This window comes from Geotrypetes seraphini, chromosome 11, assembly GCF_902459505.1.
Source record: "Geotrypetes seraphini chromosome 11, aGeoSer1.1, whole genome shotgun sequence".
Lineage (NCBI taxonomy): Eukaryota > Metazoa > Chordata > Amphibia > Gymnophiona > Dermophiidae > Geotrypetes > Geotrypetes seraphini.
The window spans coordinates 112072523-112097515 of record NC_047094.1 but is presented as its reverse complement, the minus strand read 5'-3'; the positions used below and the strand labels follow the sequence as shown (position 1 = coordinate 112097515).

The window sequence follows — 24993 nt, the reverse complement described above, 5'->3', positions numbered from 1 at the left end:
TCTAGCGCAAACCACTTCTCTTGCCTGCTGCTTGTGCCAGCCCGGTTTCCCTTCTGAATCGCTTCCGGGTCATGGGGCCCGGAAATGACATCAGAGGGAAATCCAATGCTTCCGCAAGGAGCTGGAGAAGCTACTCACAACGGTGAAGATTTAGAGATAATGGGAGGGGGGAAGGGAGAGTACGAGTGGGGGTGCCCCGGGTGCCTCCTACTCTTACTATGTCACCGGGTATACAAGTCCCCTTTCTTTTCCTTCTGGTGTCTCTGTGGAAAAAGTTTGGTCCACTAGCAAAAACAGACTTCAGGGATTGTTCGTAAAAAGCATTTGATCTATTCTACTCCAGCCGTAGCTCACAGAAGAGAACTTTGCTGGCCATGTTCAGGTTTTGCCCTTGTTCACTGATGCCCCAAATCTCTGGCTTGGTCAGCAACTGACCTGGGGGGGGAGGGGGGTCCTTCAAATCAGATCCGGTACAAAGTTCAGGAGCTTCCACTCCATACCTATTTCTCCGAACGGTGACCTCTTGCTTCCTGAAGGAAATATGGCACATTGACACAAGATCCAGGAAAGGATCGACAGTCCTCGCATTCTTCTAGGTCACTTAGAGATGACACTTTATACATAACACTGTTACTACATTTATCTTTGCTAGTGTTCAGAGTTGGGTAGATGACTACCATATTTATGGCTGTAAACCGATGTACTGGGATTTCCATTAGTCATCAGTCTGACAGCGAAACAGGACACTAGGGGAAAAGTGTTGTACTTTGTTTATAAAACAAATACTAGATAGGTTTAATTGAATGACATCCATACCGCATTAAAGTCTCAGGATCTAGAGCTTACACCTCTGTTAAGTATGTTCAAAACAATGTTCCCCCTTCTGCAATGAAGAGATAATGCACGGCCCAATATATTTGGAGCATGCAGTCACTTTATAGGCTTTGGCACTGATTTTGCTAGGGCAGAAGTGTATAAAAAAAAAACATGGAAACTTTGATTAGACTTTCAGCCATGAGGCGCTTTTTGTGCTTTGTGACAGAGGCCAAGAAGGGAGATGTCACATACCTTAGAGTAGTCAAACCCGTGTTTCTCCTTCATTCCGTTTCGACAAAGTGTATAGTTGTAAAATCGAGAATTTTTTATTAATCCAACCCATTGTTTCCAACCAGGAGGTACATAGGAACCATTGTATTCGTTAAGATATTTTCCAAAGAAAGCTGGACAAAAAAAACCAAAACAAAACAATATATGAGCTACTAAAATACTTAGAGTACCTGAGTTCTACTCAACGTACTGTAGACCGGTTTGAAGTCCATGGAGGAAAGGCGGTATGTCAAAGATAACCATAAACCATAAAATGCCGGCAGGACACATCCTTTACCCCTTGACATTGGAATGCCTACCATTCACTTACCTTTTCTGGCCTTGTCACAGAAACACAGACATGACGGCAGATAAAAGGCCAAATGGACCATCCAGTCTGCCCATCCGCAGCATCTACTATCTCCCCCTCTCCCTATTGGCTAAGGCTCTTTACACCTGCATTGTGAGGTCATAGAGCTTTATGGTTATAGAAACATCAAAACACGATGTCAATCACCTTTTGTCATTTTGTCCTGACCCAAGGAAGAAAGTTTTAGCTCCTGATAACCAGTTATGAAATGCACAAAATTAGTCTAATAAAAATGCATCCCCCTCTCTGGGTTTTTATTTGGTTTAACTTGTATTTAAGACATGGCAACCACACCGCTTCAATGCGTTCATTATTCTGCAAGGAATTTGTGTGATCTATTTAAACTGAAATTAGCTGCTACATTAGGGGGGGGGGGTGCAATATTAAACCTATGCGAATTAGGGCTGTTTTAACTACCTATGGGGCCCTGGGCAAATTTTTATGGATGGGCCCCCAGGTCTAGCAGCACCCTTCCCTTCCCAGTCCAGCAGAGCAGTTTCCTTAAAGACCTGTCAACCAATGTTGCATAAAATGCATAATAGTCAGGCCATGCTGCTGATGGTCCCGCCCCTCAGAAATGGGAAGTAGGCGTGAGACAGGCAGGGGCTGCTTTTTTTTGCAGGATTTTCTACTCAGGGGTGTCAAAGTCCCTCCTGGAGGGCCGCAATCCAGTCGGGTTTTCAGGATTTCCCTAATGAATATGTATGAGATCTATTTGCATGCATTGCTTTCAATGCATATTCATTGGGGAAATCCTGAAATCCCGACTGGATTGCGGCCCTCCAGGAGGGACTTTGACATCCCTGTTTTATATGTGTAGCATGTAAGAAAACAACAATACGATCACATTTCGCCCTATCTCCAACAATTACACTGGCTACCTGTTGTTTTCAGATCTTAGTATAAAGCAATAATAATCTGCCATCAATTCTTGTATGGAATCATACCTGAATTGTTTCAAGAGTTAAGATGTCAAACTATTTACCAACTAGGTCTCTGCGTTCTGAGAACTCAGTGTTATTAAAAACAAATGCTAATCCAGTAAAATGTTTTTTTTTGCTGTGCGGGGGTTAAACTGTGGAACTCTCTTGTCAGTCAATTACGAAAATATTATGACATGGGAAATTTCAGAAAACTACTAAAAACACTGTTATTTGTTAATGCATTTTTCTAGAAATCGATTTTCGTGCTTGTTCTTCTGCTGGGCTTTTTACATGATTTTCTGAGGATTATACACTTCTCCCTGCGTATTCGCGGTTTCAGCATTCGCGGTTTCGATTATTCACGGTTTTTAGCTTGCTGGCTCCTCCCCCCCCCAAATTACATCAGCTTGCATAGAGAAATCGCTGATTCCAAGCGTTTACAGAGAAAATCGCTGATTCCCAGCACTTCCTTCACCGTGTTTCGCCTCTCCTTCAGGAACAGACCAGGTCTCCCACCATGTTATTCGCGGTTTCACTCTATTCACGATGGTTTTTAATAGAAAACAGTGAACAACATATGAAAAAGTTATTCACAGTTTTTCTGTATTTGTGGTTCTGTTAATTCCTTATCATAGCGAATACGGAGGGAGAAGTGTATTTTCATGTTTGTTTGATTTTGTTTTATTGAATTATGTATGTAACGATATGTAAACCGTTTCAGTTTAAACGGTATACAAATTTTTAAAATAAATAAATACAATTTCCACAGAAATGAAGCAGAAAGCAAAAAACAAAACAAAACCCAAAAACAACCAAAAAACTGTGGAAAAGATGTCCCCGATGTAAATGTTTATTCAGTTTACCATATAAACTACACAACCCTCATAAATTCACATGAGAAATTAATGCAGCGGACCCTACACGGCCCACATTTCGGCTCTAGAAGCCTTCTTCAGGGGTCCTATAAAATATATGAGGTGTGCTATATGTAAAAGAAATTTTAAAATGATTTATGAATTAGAGAAAAGGAATGATAGGGTGAATGGGGAATTTTATGTGATAAATGGATGAAAACTTATGTGATGATATAAGTAGTATGTGATCTTAATAATCTAGTCTAGTTTTCGGTTTATATACCGGGTCATCTAACAGAGCTCGACTCGGTTCACAAATAATTAAGACAAGATTATATAAAAAAACCTGAAATAGTGAATGTGAAAATTAATTTGTCACTTCCGTAGGTAAACCATTAAGATACTGTGTGACTTATGAAGTGAAAATAAATAAAGTGACATTAAGAACGAGAGGATGTTGGAAACCTGTGAACAGTGCTATACCTCAGTGATGCATATCAAAAGCAAAACACCACAAGTAAGAGGTACAATTATGAATTATACAAAAAACTGAGGTTAAAAACATAAATTTACCTGGGGGGGAAAAAAGGGGGAAGGAATTTACATAGAAAATAAACTAATGGTAACCATCAGAGACCAGGCTAATAACAAAAAAACAAAAAAAAAGAACTAAGTGGTTTTAACAAATCACATTTGTGGGGAATTACTGGAATTTTATTAATAAACCAAAAATTATAATAAAAAAATAAACAAAGAACATAGCTTTCTGCAGGGCTTGTAAGAAAACCAGTCTACCTCAGTCTGAACAGAGAGATTAAGGGCTCCTTTTATGAAGCTGCAATAGGGGTTTCTCCTGCGGCAAATGGACCAGAGCCCGTTCAATTTCTATGGGCTTCAGTGCATTTGTCGTGAGAGAATCGCTACCACGGTTTTGTACAAGGGGCCCTGAGTAACTTGTTCAGGTCACAGGGTGAGCGATGAAGTTAAAGGTGGAAGCAGAGTGTGGGAAGTGTGCGGCACACTGGTTACAGCTACAGCCTCAACACCCTGAGGTTGTGGGTTCAAATCTCACACTGCTCCTTGTGACCCCTGGGCAAATCACTTAATCCCCCACGGCCCCAGGTACATTAGACAGAATATGAGCCCACCAGGACAGATAGGGAAAAATGCTTGAGTACCTGAATGTAAACCACTTAGGCTAAAAAATAAATTTCAAGATTTGAAAGCTCCATTGTCTAACCACCGAGTACTGCCGTCAGACCAAATCATTCAAATAGGCAACCGATAATCCACAAAAAATAGAAATGTAGGAGAACAAGGAGTCATCATATGGGACTAGATGGGGAGGGCATGGAGTGCCAAAGGAGAAGAATTTCTTTATATATTAAAAAAAAAAAGGTACCTGTTCTGTATCCTGTATTGTTGAGGTACACTGCAAACGTGCGTATTTCATGTTGCGCCTGCCAGGATGCAGAGGAGCAGTTCTCATTATTAGTGTAGGTGTTGTGGTTGTGGACATATTTGCCGGTAAGAATGGAGGAGCGGGATGGGCAGCACATAGGCGTTGTGACAAAGGCATTGATGAAGTGGGCACCCCCTTGTTCCATGATCCGCCTCGTCTTGTTCATCACCTGCATGGACCCTGAAATAAATCACAAGTTACACGCATTCTTCGTTAGGAGTCTTACCCAATCCTGGACAACAGCTAAAAGAGACCATGGGAATGTGCCATGCAGTTAGCAACCAGAACGAAACCTAGGGCCTGATGTACTAAGCGTATGGAGCATGGAAGAAAAGCCCGAGAGGCAATTCTCTTTTTACGCACCCCGACGGTGCATGGAGAGATCCTATTACTAGTGTAATTCAGCATCCGTGTACCTTACATTTACAAACCCACAGTTAACAACAGCCTCAAACCTGGTGTAACTAAAGGGGGGGGGGGTAGGTGGGTTGTGCCGGCACCTCTCCGCAACGCCATTCTCGTGCCATCCTGTACCTCTGTCAATCTTCGCTAGTGCGAGCAACTTCTCCTGCTCGTTGCTTTTGCCAGCCTGGTTCCACTCTGAACCACTTCCGGGTTTTTGAGCCAGGAAGTGACGTGGAAGGGAAATCCAATGCTGGCGTGAGGAGCATGCTGCAGAAGTCACTCATACTAGCGAAGATTTAGGGGTACTGGGGGGGAGGGAGAACACAAGTGTGGAGTGGGGGATGGGAAGGAGCGGAGGATGGAGCAGAGGAGGTCACGGAGGGGGGGGCACCACCACCCCAGGTGCCTCCTATCCTTACTAGGCCACTAAGGCCCTCTTTTAAAAAGCGTTTTAGCACGTGCTAAATCAACACATGCGCTAACCACTAATGCGTCCATAGGAAAATATGCACACATTAGTGTTTAGCATGTGATTAGCGTGCACTAATATTTACCGCACGCTAAAAAGAATAGCGCACCTTAGTAAAAGAGGGGGTAAGTGTGTAAATGTGGGACTATATTGAAAATTTAAAAAAATATATATTTTGAGAACTCTTCTTTCCTACTGAGGTAGATAAATTATTGAATGCCCCTCATATCTACCCCCCCCTGATGCCTTTCTATCAAAGAATACATTTTGAGATTTTTAACTCTGTTCCCATATGTTTCTAGGTGAGGTTGTTTTATTTTTTACCTTGAACTTTGCTTGATCGTGAGAGGCTTTTATGCCTTGCATTTTGTTTGTGTAAATGTATTTGTTTATTTCGTATGTTCTTTGTACACTGCTTTGGTTTAAAACAGTATATACATTTTTTAAAAATAAAAATAAGCTTTTTGAAGACCACTGAAACTTTTTAGTAGCTGCTCTCTGGACCAACTCCATCTTGTTTATATATAAGAACATAAGAAGTTGCCTCCGCTGGGTCAGACCAGAGGTCCATCGCGCCCAGCAGTCCGCTCCTGTGGCGGCCCATCAGGTCCATGACCTGTAAGTGATCCTTTGTCTAAAACCTTTCAATCCCCATTTTTCTTCTACCTATATCCTTCCATAATCCTATCTCTACCTCTATCTGTATCCCTCAATCCCCGTATCCTTCAGGAATTTATCCAATCCTTCTTTGAAACCCCGTAATGTACTCTGTCCTATCACAACCTCCGGAAGCGTATTCCAGGTGTCCACCACCCTCTGAGTGAAAAAGAATTTCCTAGCATTGGTTCTAAGCCTGTCCCCTTTCAATTTCTCCGAGTGCCCCCTTGTTTGTGTGGTTCCCAATAGGCTGAAGAATCTGTCCCTCTCCACCTTCTCTATGCCCTTCATGATCTTGTAAGTCTCTATCATGTCTCCTCTGAGTCTCCGCTTCTCCAGGGAGAAGAGCCCCAGCCTTTCTAACCTGTCTGCGTATGAAAGGTTTTCCATACCTTTTATCATTCTTGTCGCTCTTCTCTTAACCCTCTCAAGTATCTCCATGTCCTTCTTTAGGTACGGTGACCAATATTGGACACAGTACTCCAGATTCGGGTGCACCATCGCACGATACAGATGCAAGATGACTTCCTTCGTTCTGGTTGTAATACCCATCTTAATAATACCCAACATTCTCTTTGCTTTCTTTGAGGCTGCTGCGCATTGTGCCGTTGACTTCATTGTTGTGTCCACCAGCACACCCAAGTCTTTTTCAAGGTTGCTTTCCCCTAGTACTAATCCCCCCATTTTGTAGCTGAACATCGGGTTCTTTTTCCCTATATGCATGACCTTGCATTTCTCTACATTGAAGTTCATCTGCCATTTATTTGCCCATTCCTCAAGTTTGTTCAGGTCCCTTTGTAGGTCTTCACATTTCTCCGCAGTTCTAACCCTGCTACAGAGTTTAGTGTCATCCGCAAATTTTATAACTTCACTTTTAATAAAAATGCTGTCTCCCGAATTTCGCACAGTACTCCAGAAGGAGCATCACTGTAGAATCTTTGCGCTCACTTCGTTCCTCACGCCAGCATCTTCCAACAGTCCCTTCTGTTCAACAATTATTCTACGATACAACATGCAAGACTATCTATTCGGTAGTTACGCCCTCCCTTTAGCCCAGAAACAGGAAACTGACTCCAATAATTTCAAATCCAGCTTCAAAACCTCTCTCTGTAAAGATGACCACGAGATCTATACCTAGGATTAAATGTATACGAGACTCAGACAAAGGCCACACATCGGACATTCCCCTTCTCCCTTTCGTTCTTGCCATTCCTCTTTCATTTTATTTTTAAGTAATGTAATCCTGCCCATTTCCCTTTTTGTAGCATGTCTCGTCAGCAATATCTTGTAGTTTGTATTTTCATGTCCCCGTTTTTACTTATATTTTAAATTTTGTACAATGTAAACCACTTTGGTAATTAAAGCGGTATATTAGCCCATATTATCGTTTGTTGCACTGGTTAGCGTTGGAAGCAAGAATTCTATTTAAATTTTCTTGCATTTGCTTTAAGTTGATATCAGGAGAGTCTCCAATTTACTTGTCCCCTCATTTTGAGTTATATAGACCATCAAGGAATACAAGAAGTTCTTATTTATTTGCCTATCCTAAGCCAAAAGGTGTTGGATATAAGACCTTTTTTGATAAGAACTTAGCGTTTCAGGCAGGTAAATTACAATCCTGGCTTGGTGAATGTATTCATCAAGCCATATCTTACTGTTCTTTTCGAAAATTAGTTGTCTTCTTTGTTTGTCAAATTTATTACTTAGTTGGGTATTTTTAAGATTGCAATTACATTTTAAACTTTTTATAATGATTTTATCTCTATGGTATGAATGTATTTCACCGATTGTCCAGTTTCTTATGGTGTAAACCACCTAGAACTTTTGGTAATGGCGGTATAAAATAATAAATTTATTATTATTATTATCAAGCCCAAATAAACTTGAAACTTATAGAGAGACACTATCGCCTCCTTTTTCCTTTTTTTTTATTATTATTTATTTATTCAATTTTCAAAATACAATTCAAGATTTACTCCTTTTTCCTGCTGGGCATTCTTCTCCCTATGCACCTGAGCATCCTTCTGGCTTCTGCCATTATCCTTTCTATTAAGATGATCAGATACCATCATGTCAAAGGCCTCTTCTTTTGCGCACATAGCAATTCACCTCCTATAACATGTACTCTATCCTCGATTTTTTGAAGCCCAAATGCATGACCCTGCAATTTTTAGCTTTAAATTTAAGTTGCCAAACTCTAGACCAGGGGTAGGCAATTCCGGTCCTCGAGAGCCACAGGCCGGTCAAGGTTTTCAGGATATCCACAATAAATATGCATGAGAGAGATTTGCATCTCAAGGAGGCAGTGCATGCAAATCCATCTCATATATGTTCATTATGGATATCCTGAAAATCTAATCTGCCTGTGGCTCTCAAGGACTGGAATTGCTTACCCCTGTCTAGACCCTTCTTCAAGCTTCAATAGACCCTTCCTTATTCTATCTATACCATAAGGGGTATCGATCCTTTTACAGAGTTTGGTATCATCTGCAAAGAAGAAAACTTTACCAGACAGCTCTTCTGCAATATTACTCTCAAAAATGCTAACATAAGGCAGACTATGGGCTAATCCCTGAAGCACCACCACCGGTAGCATCTGTTTTTGGATTGAACTCCATCAACCACTTCCACGTTCACCCTCTGCTTATCAAGTTTTTAAAGCACTCACTTTAGGGCCTCTAACAAGGGTACTCAAGTTTATCAGTTGCTTACGTGTAACTATGTGAAAGGCTTTGCTAAAATCTAAGCACACCACATCTTGCGTTCTATTTAGATCCAACTGTTTGGCTATTCAGTCAAAGAAATTAAATAGATTTGTCTTGACAAGACCGTTCTCTAGTAAAACCATGACGTTTCAGATCCTGCAGTCCATCAGATTCAAGGAACCTTACTATCATCATTTTCATTAATTACTCACCACAGAGGTCAGACTAATTGACCTGTAGTTCCCAATCTCCTACTTTTGTGGCAAGGGATCATACACTGTGCAGAGCTGTTGCTAGGAATGTAGTTTGAGCTGTGCAAAGACAGAGATGCAATACTTGAGTATATAGAATGTTAGGAATTATCAGGAATGGCAATTCTTATGTTCTTAAGTGAGTCAAGTATAAGATAGTCAAGTCATTGTGACATCACTGGTGAGTTTGGCTCTTAGGCATTGGTGGAATGAGGCATTATGACATCACAATCTCAGCTCTGGAATGTTGCTATTTGGGTTTCTGCCAGGTACTTCTAGAGAATGACACAGGGACAGAATCTATCCCCGTCCCCGCGGTTAACCACTGAAGACCATCTCCATGTCATTCTTTAAGGAGAAAGGGAAGAATCAGTGTATGATTGGACACAGCCACTGACCCTCAAGCCTTGCATTGAAGAATGCTGGTGTAGAAGGACTGAGGTTGAGATAGACACTAGATAATGAGAGTCTCCAGTATCCCAAGCAGATATTGTGATGTCATAATGCCTTATTCCACCAATGCCAAGAGCCAACCTCATCAGTGATGTCACAATGGCTTGACTGTCCTATACTTGGCTCACATAAGAATCAGAGTATGAACAGGCTCTGCCACTGACCCGCAAGCCTTGCGCTGAAGAATGCTGGTGTAAAAGGACTGAGGTTGAGATAGACACTAAAGAATGACACCGGATGGTTTCCAGGGATTATCCACCGGGATGGGAACGGTGATGAATTTAGTCCATCGTGTCATTCTCTAGGCCCTTAGTGCTTTGGCAGTTAGAAGGAATATTCAGCGCACTAACTGGTTAACTACCACTGAAAATCCAATCATGGCCAGCTCAGAGGGATTTAACCAGGCTGGAGTAGCATAGTCTTAACGGTTAGTGCAGTGAACTGAGAACCTGGGGAAGTGGGTTCAATTCCAATTGTAGCTTCAAGTGACTCTGGACAAGTCACTTAACTCTCTAGTATCCCAAGCACAAAAACTTAGATTATGAGCCCACTAGGGACAGAGAAATGGTAAAACCAGAGGACATAATCTGAGGTTGAGAGATGGTAGATTCAAGAGTAAAGTTAGGAAATTCTACTTTACGGAGAGGGTGGTGGATGCCTGGAATGCGCTCCCAAGAGAGGTGGTGGAGAGGAAAATGGTGACGGAGTTCAAAGAAGCGTGGGATGAACACAGAGGATCTAGAATCAGAAAATAATATTAAATATTGAACTAAGGCCAGTACTGGGCAGACTTGTATGGTCTGTGTCTGTATATGGCCATTTAGTGGAGGATGGGCTAAGGAGGGCTTCAATGGCTGGGAGAGTGTAGATGGGCTGGAGTGTAGGTTTTGATGGAGATTTCAGCAATTGGAACCCAAGCACAGTACCGGGTAGAGCTTTGGATTCTTGCCCAGAAATAGCTAAGAAGAAAACATTTAAAAATTTAAATTGAATCAGGTTAGGCAGACTGGATGGACCATTTGGGTCTTTATCTGCCGTCATTTACTAGGTTACTATATGTTAGAAGTACAAATCCCATGGACAGCTAGATCAGTGGTTCCCAACCCTGTCCTGGAGGACCACCAGCCAGTCAGGTTTCAGGATAGCCCTAATGAATATGCATGGAGCAGATTTGCATGCCTGGTACCTCCATTATATGCAGATCTCTCATGCATATTCATTAGGGTTATCCCAAAAACCCGACTGGCAGGTAGACCTCCAGACAGGGTTGAGAACCACTGAGCTAGATCACCAACAAAGATGTTGTTGATCATATAAAGCCAGAGTTGACTCTGGAAGGCTACCAGACAGAAATTGACCTATTTTGGACATGTACCGAGGGCAAATTCACTAGAAAAGGAGGTGCTACTCGGAATGGTCAGTGGTTATAGGAAGTAGGGGAAACCAAAGATCCGTTGGCTGGATACCATCAAAAATAATAATAGTAGTTTATTTTTATATACTGCCAAACCATCAGTTCATGGCAGATTACACAATAATAATTACACTAGGTAATGACATGGGAATAAACATCAAGCAACTGAAAGAAGCTGTGGAAAACAGGGAAGCATGGCGAGGACTGGCCTTCAAGGGTCGGACACGACTGAATGGATCGTAGAATATATATTGCAAAAGGAACAGATCCCAGATGACTTGCTCTAAAACTAAATCTATTAATCTATGTAAATCAAGTTGGATGTAGTACAGCAGTAGTTCCCAACCCTGTTCTGGAGGACCACCAGCCAGTCAGATTTTCAGGATAGCCCTAATGGGATCACATAACCCCCCTACTACTAAAAACTCCATTGGCTGCCCCTAGAGGCAAAGAGTGCTGTTCAAATTTGCCTGCCTTTATTTCAAATCCATTCTTGGTTTGGTCCCCCTATACCTGGTCGCCCATTTTAAATTGGATTGTTCCACCACACCTACCCGCAGAATACATATGTTTAGCCACCCTACAGTAAAAATCTGCCGATACAAAAGTTTCCTTGACAGAACTCTTGCTTTCCAAGCCAGTCAACAGAACAGCTGGCTAGGTAACATCATCAAGCACTCCTCATCCTACCTCAACTTCAGAAAACTAGTCAAAACCAACTTGTTTAATCAATTTGTAACCAAGAACTCTTAAAGCCTTACCCTTGTAGTCTACTTTCATGTACTAGATGCCCCTACAATGTGACTTTACTCTGTCCCCCTTCCTCCCTACAAATGTTCATGTATTCAAAAACTTCATTGTTTATTTTTTCGCTGAATGTCCAGCTCTTCGTATTGTAAACCGCCTCGAACTACTTTGGCTTTGGCGGTATATAAAAAATAAAATTATTATTGAATATGCATGGGACAGATTTGCATGCCTGTCACCTCCATTATATGCAGATCTCTCTCTCTCTTGCATATTCATTAGGGCTATCCCAAAAATCTGACTGGCTGTTGGTCCTCCAGAACTAGAGAAAGGTGATATCTCAAATCTGTGACCCATTTCCTTCAAATCCTTTTGAATATTGACCCCCAAGAGATCAAGAAAGAGGCGTAGGGATAAGTTTCAAGTTTCATTAGGATTTTATATACCGCCTATCAAGGTTATCTAAGCGGTTTTACAATCAGGTACTCAAGCATTTTCCCTATCTGTCCCGGTGGGCTCACAACCTCTCTAACGTACCTGGGGCTGTGGAGGATTAAGTGACTTGCCCAGGATCACAAGGAGCAGCGCGGGGTTTGAACCCACAACCCCAGGGTGCTGAGGCTGTAGCGCCAACCACTGCGCAATTTGTGTTTGCTCTTTCTCCAAATACACAATCACGTTCATCTCTCCAACTGCTATCATTCACTATATGAGCCTGTGTACCAGCCAGACCTTTTCCGAAATCTCTCTATATTCTGTCAGCACACATGGAACTGAGAAACATTCATTTGGTTCTAACTGATGGATACTCTGCAGCTGTGTCCCATGGTAAGGCTGAGACTTTATGAGTTTAGACAGATCTGGAAGTTCCATATTGATGAGTACATAAGATCCAAGATGTAGCACGGAAAGCAGAGTACCTTGAATGCAAAAGATGAATACAACTTCCTGCATTTCAATTAGGACCGACCTCAGGGGCCATGTAAACTCATTAAAGGCTCTTCCATAATATATTTCTAATTATCTTTGTAACATCAATCTTCCTGTGACTGGTACCAGTGGAGCCATTAAAAGGCTTAGATTTGAGTTGTAATTATAGTGGTAATGCCATTAACGTGTGTATGGTGGGGCTGGCCCAATGGCTCAGTTGCAGTGTTGAGTACAGCTATGTGGAGAACCTGAGTTTGTATTCCTGGGGCGGGCTTCTGCTCCCTTGCTTAGCTACAACTGAAGATGTCATTAATGGGACAGGGATTTTCAGTTATTCCAGAACGGCGACATCTAGTGGCCGGACTTCAAGCTCATCACCCCTATATTGTGAAGTAGCTCAGGTGTACAGGCAGTCCCTGAGTTAGACGCCCGACTTAAGTACGACTCATACTTAAGAACGACTCATACTTAAGAACGCGGTGGTGACTTCATTTGATTTCAGTGAGCAGTATTTCCAGTGGCCTAGACTCCTCCACTTCTCCTGTGTCAGATTCAGGAATGATGCATGGTCACAATAAGAAGTGTGTGGTTGTGCACGCTGTACCTTAGAGGGAACAGGGACAGTTGGCCCTTTTGTCAGCTGGGAGCAGAGGTGAACAGCAAGAATCTTAACATTTACAAGTTCTGAGTTACATACAAAAATCCGACTTAAGAGCAACTTTAAAAACATAACTCGTTTTTAGCCCTGGGACTGCCTGTATATCCCTAGCAAAATACAGCTTCCAAAACTAAAAAAGGAGGCTCCAAGTGGTGTCTCACCAATGTCTTGTATAGTCCCTTTTGAAAATCTGCCCTAGGGTGATGGTTCTCTTGGTGAAAATATGCCAATATGACCAGACAAGTTTTGCGTTGAGGGCTTCAGTTTATACACCAGCACTGCCTGTGCTTCACACTGAGTGTGATCCTACCTGAAGTCGTGGTATTTTTCACCATCTTGACAGAATGCTGCTAACTTTGGCAGATACATCTGTACCCCTGCTTTAATGCTGCCTCTTGGGGTTTATTTTTTTTTTTTTTTTTGTGGTGGTGGTTGAAGTGGACGTTTAGGGGCATTCTGCTGGCTCTGATTGTCAGATGTAGTTTTCTCGCTTGTTTGAAAGCCTTTTTGACACCTGTATCAAGCGTGAAATGAAGGCACTATTACCAATTGCACCAAATAAATTTCCTAATGCACAGCTGAAGCACCAACTGTGTTCTTCAGGAATCTTCAGAATGCCGATGGGGGTAACCTAACCCTTATCGGTAGCAATCGCCATCGATTCCACATTTGATAATGCAACTATTTTGCTGTTTATCTTTTAAGTTAAACAAACTTCTAAATTCTTATATTGTAGTCATGCTGACTGTTAAAGTGAACTTATCATAGCAGTGGCACCTTTTCCGACGTGGCTCACGTTTCAGTGGCTTTCTTCAGGGACGAGGCGATGCTAGATTTTAAACACTGCAAGAAAAAAATGACCATTACCAACTACTCCAATAATTTTTAGTTTCAATATTAAGTTATGCATATGTACATAGCTACCATTTCATGCTTGCTTATCCAATCGGGATTTCTCTGCTGCAAGCATGAAATGGTAGCTATGTACATATGCATAACTTAATATTGAAACTAAAAATTATTGGAATAATTGGCAACTGATTTTTTTTTTTCTTGCAGCATTTAAAATCTAGTATCACCTACTACGGGGGTAGGCAATTCTGGTCCTCGAGAGCCGGAGCCAGGTCAGGTTTTCAGGATATCCACAATGAATATGTACGAGATGGATTTGCATGCACTGCCTTCCTTGAGATGCAAATCTCTCTCATGCATATTTATTGTGGATATCCGGAAAACCTGACCTGGCTCCGGCTCTCGCGGACCGGAATTGCCTACCCCTGACCTACTATAAAACTTTCTCTTTTACTGTTAAGGTCCTCCATCTTGCCTCCAGGTCACATATAATGGTTAAAACTTGAAATATACTTTAAATAGGCAGACTTTAAATAGAGTCCAGGGGTAGGAAAAACCTCAGAGTACTATCAGGAGTCGTAGAGCAGTATTCTTCAACCTTTTGACACCTATGGACCGGCGGAAATAAAATAATTCCAGTTCGCAGACCGGCAGTTGAAGAACAATTGGCTAAGTCGTGCCCATCTCTACCCAGACCCCGCCCCATAATAGTACTAATTGTAACACCATTTTTTCCATTCATTTTTCATATATACACACAATATAATTGTATTAACAACATATAATGGTTAACCACAAAATTTAAATACACAAAGCTTTTCAACATTCATTCCTACCAGAAAACAGATAACCCCATGCAAATGCAGGACCAAAAACTAAAAATACTAATATTTACAAACAAACCCTAAGATGCAAGACTCTGCAAGCAGTACAACCCCAGAAGAAAAGAAACAAATGCATTTCTTCCTGTACAGACAAATCAATCACTCAAATAAAAAAACAGACAAATCAATCACTAATTAAAAGAAATAAAAGCATTTCCCCTATCGTTGTTGTCTCTCTCCTGCCATGTGCTTTGCCTTCTGGGCCGGTCCACCGTGCGAACAATGCAGCGTCTTTGGGCCGACTCCCTGAGTGCTGCATTGCACAAAGCTGTGGGCAGCGGCTCCTCGTGCCCGTCCCGCACCTCATCTGGAAGCCTTCCCTCTGACGTTGCAACGTCAGAGGGAAGGCTTTCGGTTCAGGCGCAGGCCGCATGTAGGAGCCTTTTCCCATGGCTTTGTACACTGCAGCACTCAGGGAGCCGGCCTGAAGACGCTGCATTGATCACACCGTGGACAGGCTGTCTTGGGCCCAATGGACGTGCCAGCCATGCGGACCAGGAGAAAGTTTCTGTTGTAGAGAGTTTTCTCCAAGCTCCCTTTCTTTCTTTCATCGGCATAAAATCCTACCCTCTGGTGCTCTCCTTTTTTATCTTTACAAATATCTACTTGCTTGTCATTCAACTTTAAATTTTATCTTTTTTTTCATTTCATTATTTGAGTACCCACTGTGCTCCCTTCATCGTTGTTTTCTTTAGACTGTTTAAACACCTCAGATGCCGTTTTGTGGCTCGTAGTGCCGCTGCGTTAGGGAACATCTCAAATTTCAACCCAGTCTCTCAATTCAACATGCCCTTCAGTCAGCAATAAGCCACAGCAGAAAGTAATATTCTACTTACAGTTAGCGCCTTCCGTTTATATATCTCCGTCCTGAATGGCTTCACCTTTTTCAAATGTTTCAAGTCCTAACTTTCAGTACCATTTATAGAATACTACTTAGCATTTTTTTTTTTTTTAATAGTTGGCACCAGTTATAGAATTCAGTCCTCGGTCTTTAGATACTAAAGAGAAACTCAGAATTCACCCAATGACTTTATGACAACTTAATAGTTTAGGAATGGAGAGATTCTCGAAGAACTAGATAAATCTAGTGATGCGCGACATTTGATTCAGTGGCGTAGTGAGGGGGTGGACCACACCAGGCACCGTCTTGGTGGGAGCACTGGCACCTCTTTGCCCCATGCCATGCTTGCACCCTCCCTCCCCCCCCAAGCTTCCGCCCTCCCTTCCCTCCCCAACACCAAGCTCATGCCCTCCTTCCCCCCCCCCGTACCTCTTTAAATCTTTGCCAGAACAAGCAACTACTCTGGTCTTTTGCCCTCTGAAATCACCTCCAGGTTGCGGGGCCAGGAAGTGACATCAGAGAGAAAGCCAATGCCGGCATGAGAAACTGCTCATGCTGATGAAGATTTAAAGAGGTACAGAGGTGGTGTGTGGGGCGTAGAAGGAGTGGGGGGATCTGATTAATTATTCTGGCCCTAGATCCCACCGTAATTTGCACTGACAAGCCCAAGTCATATAGATTATCTGCAAAGTACTCCCAAGGACCTCTAGAATTGCATTACTGGCAGAGACAATATTTAAGCGTAATGCATTTAGCATGTCTCAGTATACATTACTAAAACTGGTCCCATGGTGCAGAAGACCACCCTCTTTCATTCTTGCTTTGAAACACCTTCATCCCCCCCGGTCATTCTCTTTGTCTAGTTTTAATTAAGAAACGTCTCAGTCATCTTTGGAATTAAGGAAGCAAGCAGAGGGAAATCTTAGAAAACATTCTCATGCATTTCATGTCTTGCGTCTCTTGTAATGTGATCAGACTGCTTTTTATGCCAATACTACCCTGTACTCAAGCCCTATTTAACTATCATTCTTTATTTCTTTTCAGATTTTGGCTTCACATTCTGTTCTGCTACACAGCATGGAGTAAGGGAAACTTCACCCATTGTGTTGCACAAAAATCACACAGAGAGTTACGTCAACTGTAATGAGTCTTTCTTGGGGAGGAATGGTATGTAATATCCAGAGCCGCCTTTCATGCTCTAGGGCAGGGCTGCCCAAGTCTGGTCCTCGAGATCTACTGGCAGGCCAGGTTTTCAGGATATCCACAATGAATATGCATGAGAGAGATTTGCCTGCACTGCCTTCTTGGTATGCAAATCTCTCTCATGCATGTTTCATTGTGGATATCCTGAAAACCTGGCCTGCCAGTAGATCTCGAGGACCGGACTTGGGCAGCTCTGCTCTAGGGTCATCTCATTTTCCCGTGTGTCACTGCCTTAAAAGAGGGCATTGATCAATACTGGCCAACCTATGCAAGTTGACTATTTTATTCATGGTTTTCATACACAAAATGACAAAATATTGCCTTATTTGGTGGGCTGCCTCCTAGTGGTGCAATAGAACACATTTCTGCCATTTTGGATGATAGCAGCACTGAAGGCAGGAGTGAGTGAGCATTGCTCCTGTCTTTCACCTTTTTCAGATGGGTGGGGAGGGTCTGACAGACTTCCATGGGAGGTATCTGGTTGGGAGAGGGGTTGCTAGATTATCAGAGTTTGTTGCATGTCAGAGGTTATAAAGAAAGATCAGGCCCTTTATACTGTCTTCCTAGGGTAAGGTGACCATACGTCCCATTTTCAACGGGACAGTCCCGTTTTCGGGCCGACCGTCCCGTTGTCCCGACCCACCGCTTCAGGACACCAAAATGTCCCATTTTCAGGGACAGGGTCCCGAAGCTGTGTGCGGGGACACCAGGACGGCCGATCAGTTTCCTCCCTACCACGCGGATTGAAACGCTGGTCCGCCGCCACTGCTTCTTGGCTTCTTCCCAACGTCAATTTTGACGTCGGAGAGGAAGTTCGGGGCCAGCCAATCGCTGCCTGACTGGCCCGAACTTCCTCTCCGACGTCAAAAATTGATGTCGGGAAGAAGCCAAAAAGCATCGGTGGCAGCCCAGCGTTTCAATCCGCGTGGCAGGGAGGCAGACTGGCAGGCAGCGTCGGTACACGGGCAGGCGGGGTAGGGTGTTGAATCATGGGGGGGGGGGGTTGAATTTGCGGGTGGGGGGGTTGAATCAGGCACTGGAGAGAGGGAAGGAAGTAGGCAGGCAGGCTGGCTTCGGGGGAAGGACAAAGACAAGAGAAGACATAGGAAGGAGGCACTGGGGGCACTAGGGACATGGGAAGGAGGCACTGGGGGCACTAAGGACACAGGACAGGCACTGGGGGCACTAAGGACACAGGACAGGCACTGGGGGCACTAGGGACACGGGAAGGAGGCATTGGGGGGTACTATGGACATGGGAAGGAAGCACTGGGGGCACTAGGGACACAAGACAGAGGCATTGGGGCACTAAGGACACAGGACAGAGGCACTGGGGGGCACTATGGACATGGGAAGGAGGCACTGGGGGCACTAAGGACATAGGAAGGAGGCACTGGGGGCACTAAGGACATAGGAAGGAAGGAGGGAGGGAATAGAAAGGGACAATTGTTGGGTCTGAGTACAGAAAGAAAGAAATGAAAGAAAGGATACACAGTAAGAAGGAAACACAACCAGAGACTCATGAAATCACCAGACAGCAAAGGTAGGAAAAATGATTTTATTTTCAATTTAGTGATCAAAACCTGTCAGTTTTGAGAATTTATATCTACTGTCTATATTTTGCACTATATTTGTCTATTTTTCTATAGTTACTGAGGTGACATTGCATATTTTAAAGTCATTTGCCTTGACATCTTTGAAAACCCCAAATGATAATTAACATTTTCTCTGTGTATAGTGTGCTTTGTAGTTTTTTTTTTAAATTTTAAGGTTACCATTATGAAGTAATATGAAGATATTATGTGTACATGAAAAATGACTGGAAGAAATTTGGGGTGGGATTGGGGGCGGGGCTAGGGCAGGGTTGAGGCGGGGCTAGGGCGGGACTAGGACGGGATTGGGGGGCGGGACTGACAATTAATAGATGTCCCCTTTTGATGAAAAAAATAAATGGTCACGTTATCCTAGGGGAAAATCTATCTTCCCGCACAGTGGCATAAATTCAGGCTGAGCACAATTTTCAGAGAAGATTCTAGAGGTAGAAGGGAAGCCTTTATCCAACAATTTAGAAACTGGGAGAGTTCCCTTTGAAGATATAACAGTGGCTAAGAAAATACCAAGGTTTCTTATTCTATTCCCTATTCATCTCCCTTCTTTCCTCTCCCTTGGCCCCTTCTGAAGTACTCTCTCTCCCTACCCTTAATCCGCTTTATGGTCCAATCCCCCCCTTCCCCTTTTCATGGTCTCTTCCCAGGGCATCTACTCTTTTCACAGTTCCTTTTTACATTGCTGGTCCCAACAGCAGCATAGCTAAACTACTAATTTTTAGGTGGGCCTGAGCCTAAAGTTGCTGGGTATAAAATTCTCTCCTGCTCTTCACACCCCCTTCACATCCCTCCTGGCACCCCTACCAACTAAAATAGTAAGTATCTTAGCTGGCAAGGATCCTCAAGCCCCGCCAGCTGAAGACCTCCTTGAGCAGCCAGAACACCTACCAAGCTCATCAGTCAGTGGCAATATCCTTCCTCTGACTGCCCAAGGAGGTTGTCAACTGGTAGGGCTTGGGGATCCCTGCCAACTATAGAAAAGGCAAATCACTGATGGGTGGACCTGAGCCCAAAGTGGGTGGGTCCCTGTGGGCCTACCTATAGCTATGTAGCATCAAGAGAGAAAATCAGAGTAAGCCCCACCCTTTACATTGGCTTGTCTGGTACAAGGAAGCTCAAGTGGGGGAAGGCGGCTTGCCTCATCACTAAGCCTATCAGTATATGCCGACTGCCAATTCCTGGGACCCATAATTTCCCTTTTAGTGATGCCAAATCACCACTGGTTATTCTGGAAAGGTAGGCATTAAGTATTAAGGCTCCGTCTTGCTTGGGCCCTCCCCCACCCCCAAACTTCAGAGGTTGCTTGGGTTGAAATTCAAAGCACCATTCCTGTATTGGATACAGTTTTTATTTTGGCTGTCAATATCCTACTCACCGAGTTCTACATCTTGGTCATCGGTAAGAACAAGGATGATGTTTGGACGGATGTTTCTTCGGTCCCTCTGAAATCGCCCCTTTATACGTTGATTTGCCAAGAAAGCAGAGCTTCCATCCACCAGAGAAAAAGCAATCATGATGAGCAACCCCAGGACTACGCTGTGCCACGCCATAACCTGTCGATTTGGCATCCTCCTTAACAAAAGATGTTCTTGGCCTCTTCGCTTGCAGCCCTACAGATTAAGATGAGTGTGAAATGTAAGATTTGTTTTTGAAAAGTAAACTGCATGTAAAGCCTATAAAAAAAAAAAAAAGGAGATTTTTCCTCAATTTAAACAGCATAATACGTTCACAATGCACTTCATCCTCAATCAGCTCATTTCGTTTTAGGTTTTAGGAAAATAAATCGTTATCTTTTTTGTTAAAATGTGCTTCCATTTCTCCATAAAAGGATGTGAAAGCGTGCTTTTGCTTGTATAACTATAAACTGTGGCAAACCCCAGTGCCCAACACAGGAAGAAGCTGCATTTTTTAAAAAAAAAAGGCAGAAACCTTAATCGTTTTGCTTTCGCAATGATTCGGTCGTCATTCTATCCCCAAAGAGTTCAGATGACAGGATGTTAATTCTCTCCCTCTCAAATTGCACAAGTCGTCCATTTGTGCCAAAGGTTTAAAAAGGAACCATCATTCAGTTCATGGATCAGAATAGGGTGTGCACAAGGGAGCACACAAAATGAGATGGAAAGCCCTAGCTCAGACCCTGTGCTTAGCTCTTAGCCAAAATTAGGCCGAGAAGTGATCAGCATTACATCTAAGAGGCGATTTTGTAACCAGGACTTCCGAGATGTGCTATGATCACTTTTACAGCAACAAGAGAGGGGGGAATCCAAAGCAAAGAAAACAGAGCATAGTGAGCCTCCAAGAGTGGGTCGACAGACAAACATTATTGAAGGACCCAACACAAGGCTACCTCTGCCCTCTAAACACCCTTTGGAAACTGTTATAAAAGCTATTGTGTTGAACAAAAAGAGCACAATGGACCTCCGTGATTGGGTTGACCGCCAAACTTTTGTAGAAGGACTGTGTTTTGGCGGAACGACTGTGTCAGAGGTTATCGGTGTCGGTAATACAGTCTGGATAATATCCTCTGTACTATCGATATCAGTGGGCAATGCCACCACATATAAAGGTAAAAACAATGTAGCCAATTCTCTCAAATGAGGGGGGAAAAAATGCTGCCAGGGCTCTCTATTGAGGCAACAGAACATATAGATTAGCGATCTTTCTTTCTCATGGCTGCTGTTGATATTGAAAAAACCCAGATGTTGTTATCCAGACTGTAATACCGACATTGACCACCCCTGATGCAGATGTTCCGCCAAAACACAGTCCTTCTATAAAAGTTTGGCAGTCAACCATGGAGGTCCATTGTGCTCTTTTTGTTCAACACAATAGCTTTTATAAGGGTGTTTAGAGGGCAGAGGTAGCCTACATATATTTAAAAAATATATGTAGTAAAACCTTGGATTGCAAGTAACTTGGTTTGCAAGTGTTTTGCAAGACAAGCAAAACATTTGATTAAATTTTAACTTGATATACAAGCAAGGTCTTGCAATACGAGTACATACAGTATACCCACATCACAACTGAGCCAATGGTTCTTCTCTCTGACATTGCAAAAGTGTAGTGACTGTTCTAAATGAACGAGGTCTTGCAATACAAGTACGTATAGTATTTTGTATTAAAGTTTTTGGGATGTGGAACGAATTGTCTGAGTTTCCATTATTTCTTATGGGGAAATTCGCTTTGATATACGAGTGCTTTGGATTACAAGCTTACTTCTAGAACGAATTATGCTCGCAAACCAAGGTTTTACTGTATATAGTTGAAAGATTTTGTTGGTCTAACTGTCGCTAATGCATCTTCTGTAGTTTTAGTTTGAAAGCAAAAATTAAAGAGTTGTAGCTTCTTTATACTTCAGGGAGTTCTTTCGCTAACTGAACTAAGTATTAGTGAGAAATAAAACAAATGCTAATGACTAATTCCCTGTATGCCGCCATTTTTATTTCAAGATTATCACAATGTTCTGCAAAGAGGAGACAGATATGGGGATTTCAACCAGCAACCTCTCATGTCTTTGCGCTTTGCTTTGACTCGACGGTAAGCTCAAAGAGTAAGGACTCCCTTTTTGTGTGTATTTGTACACTCCTATCGACATTGGGTACCAGTTGGAGAATGACACGGCGGCAATTTTTTCCCCCTCCCCACGAGAACTCATTTTCCCGTCCCAGCGAGTTCTTTTCCTGTCTCTGCCCCATTCCTGCAACAGCACAAGCATCAAACATTTTAAAAATCATAAGTGGTTAAGGCAGAGCTTACAGGAACAGGACAGGGACAAAACTTGCAGGGACGGGATGGGAAAATTGAGTTCCTGCGGAGATGGGGAAAAAAATTGTTCCCGTGTCATTAGTACCAGTAGCGCCACAGAAACGCAGCAGAATAGTTGAGCAGCAGAACATTGGGTTTGGTTGTTGTACACATTTGGTGGAAGAGGATGGAAGATGCATTTGCTGGGGTGACTTAATTTGCAGTGATCAGTGGTTTCAAATATAGACATCCACTTTATGGAATTACCACCTTAGCGTGGCGACCCCCCTTTACAGGTCACCTAACAGATGCTCCCAAATACTTTCTCTACAAGTCTTAGTTAAGAGCTCAGAAAGAAAATCCCAGCATCCTGCTTGAAGAATGACATCATTCCCATTTCAATGTTTGTAATGGCGAGTCCGAGTGCCATGACGCTGGGAATGACTTAGCAAAAGCTCCAGCCATCAAATGTTGAAATATATGGCACTATGAGGCACCTGCTTTCCTTAAGAGTAGGGTCTCATCGGGGCTTGCCTAGCCAGTCTGGTTTTCTGGATACCCACAATAAATATGTACGAGATAGATTCGCATATAGTAGAGCCAGTGCATGCATATTTATCTCATACATATTTATTGGATATCCTAAAAATCTGATTGGTTAGGTGACCTCATGGCTGGGTTGACAACCTCTGCTTTATAGCACTATGGGCTCCTTTTACGAAGGCGCGTTAGGGCCTTAACTCGCTAAATTGCCGCGCACGCTAATCTGGTGCGTGCGCTAAAAATGCTAGCTCACCTTTATAAAAGGAGCCCTAAATACAGTATGGCCCAGATTCTCAAACTCGTGCCGATTTTCTAGGCGGCAGTAGGCGCTCATACCTCTGTTAAAAACGCTGTCCAAATGGTGTTTTTAACCGACACTTGACACATATGCCAGCGCCTAGAAAATCAGTGAAGGCATCGTGCCTACACAGGCACTTTAGGATGCTGAACGCCAAAGTAGGCTTGGCCAAAGCTGGAAGTGGCGTTATGGGGCCTAAAGTACCTATGTAGGCGTGTTTCATGTGAAGACAGCGTCAGAAATGTAGGCATGGAAAACCCTGGCGGCAAATAAGGCAAATAGAATGTTGGGCATGATAAAGAAAGGAATCTCGAGTAGATCGGAGAAAGTTATAATGCCGCTTTATAGGGCAATGGTCAGACCCCACTTGGAATACTGCGTCCAATGTTGGTCTCCCTACCTAGAGAAGGATATAAAACTGCTGGAGAGGGTGCAGAGACGAGCAACTAAACTAATGAAGGGTATGGAGAAACTGGAATATGAGGATCGACTTAAAACACTGGGATTGTTCTCCCTTGAGAAAAGGAGACTGCGGGGGGATATGATCGAGACCTTCAAAATACTGAAAGGAATCGACAAAATAGAGCAGAGAAGATTATTTACATTGTCCAATTTGACACGGACAAGAGGACATGAAATGAAGCTAAGGTGGGACAAGTTCAGGACTAATAACAGGAAGTTCTGCTTCACACAGAGAGTGGTTGACATCTGGAATACTCTCCCAGGGGAGATTATTGCGGAATCGACAGTCCTAGGCTTCAAAAGCAAACTAGATGCATATCTCCTTGAGAGAGGCATATAAAGATATGGTTGGATATAAAATAAGCCAGGTGTATACCTAGCAGGGCCTCCGCGTGTGCGGATCGCCGGACTTGATGGACCGAAGGTCTGATCCGGAGATGGCGCTTCTTATGTTCTTATGTACATTTCTGGCACTTATCTTTCAAGTTGGCACAGGTTTAGCCCCAGACATCCAAATTTTGCCCTGGATGTATTATACTACTCCTATTAATTATTTCTATAGTACTACCAGATGTACTGTACAGAGTCACAAAGAAGATTGTAAGCTCTTTCAAGCAGGGACTATCTAAACGGACGAGACAGACACACAGGATGTTGTGGATACAGTTAAGGGGAACGGTTAATCTGCTGGTTATGGATTGAAGGCTATATCAAAAAGGTGGGTTTTCAATCTGGTAAGGGAAGGAGTTTGGTAATTTATTTCAGGCCTAGAGGGCAGCTAGATGAAAGGAACGAAGTCTGGAATTGGCAGTAGAGGAGAAAGGTGCAGCTAAGAGCAGCTTATCTGATGAACGGACTTCTCTGGGAGATGTATAGGGAGAGAGAAGAGAGGAGAGATATTGAGGGGCAGCAATAGGAGCTTGAACTGTGTTCCATTATGACAGTGAAACATCCAAGTCATAAGCCCGCCCCTAACCATACCTTTGACCATCTCAACCATGTCTTGAGATTTAGACAAACTCTGGATGAACAGCACGGAAATCCATCCAGAAAATAGGTTTTGAAAATAGCAAATTGGAAGGGTTTGGTGAGAAAAAACATCTGCCCCTTTATGCCACTTTTAGGACATTTTTTCTTTCTTTTTATTTTAAATGAGCCCCATAGTTAACACAGCAA

General features: G+C 42.9%; 1 protein-coding gene across 2 annotated transcripts in view; it reads right to left on the bottom strand.

Moving 5' to 3' along the window:
• SULF2 (sulfatase 2) overlaps nucleotides 1–24993 on the bottom strand; it is a 277195-nt gene that overhangs the window by 68039 nt on the left and 184163 nt on the right. For both annotated transcript variants that reach the window (XM_033963557.1, XM_033963556.1), the window contains exons 3-5: nucleotides 20146–20380; nucleotides 4636–4875; nucleotides 1069–1220 (exon numbers count right to left, since the gene is read on the bottom strand). In XM_033963557.1, the coding sequence (XP_033819448.1) occupies nucleotides 1069–1220; nucleotides 4636–4875; nucleotides 20146–20338 (585 nt within the window). In that variant the 5' untranslated portion in view covers nucleotides 20339–20380. The remainder of the gene's footprint in view (nucleotides 1–1068; nucleotides 1221–4635; nucleotides 4876–20145; nucleotides 20381–24993) is intronic.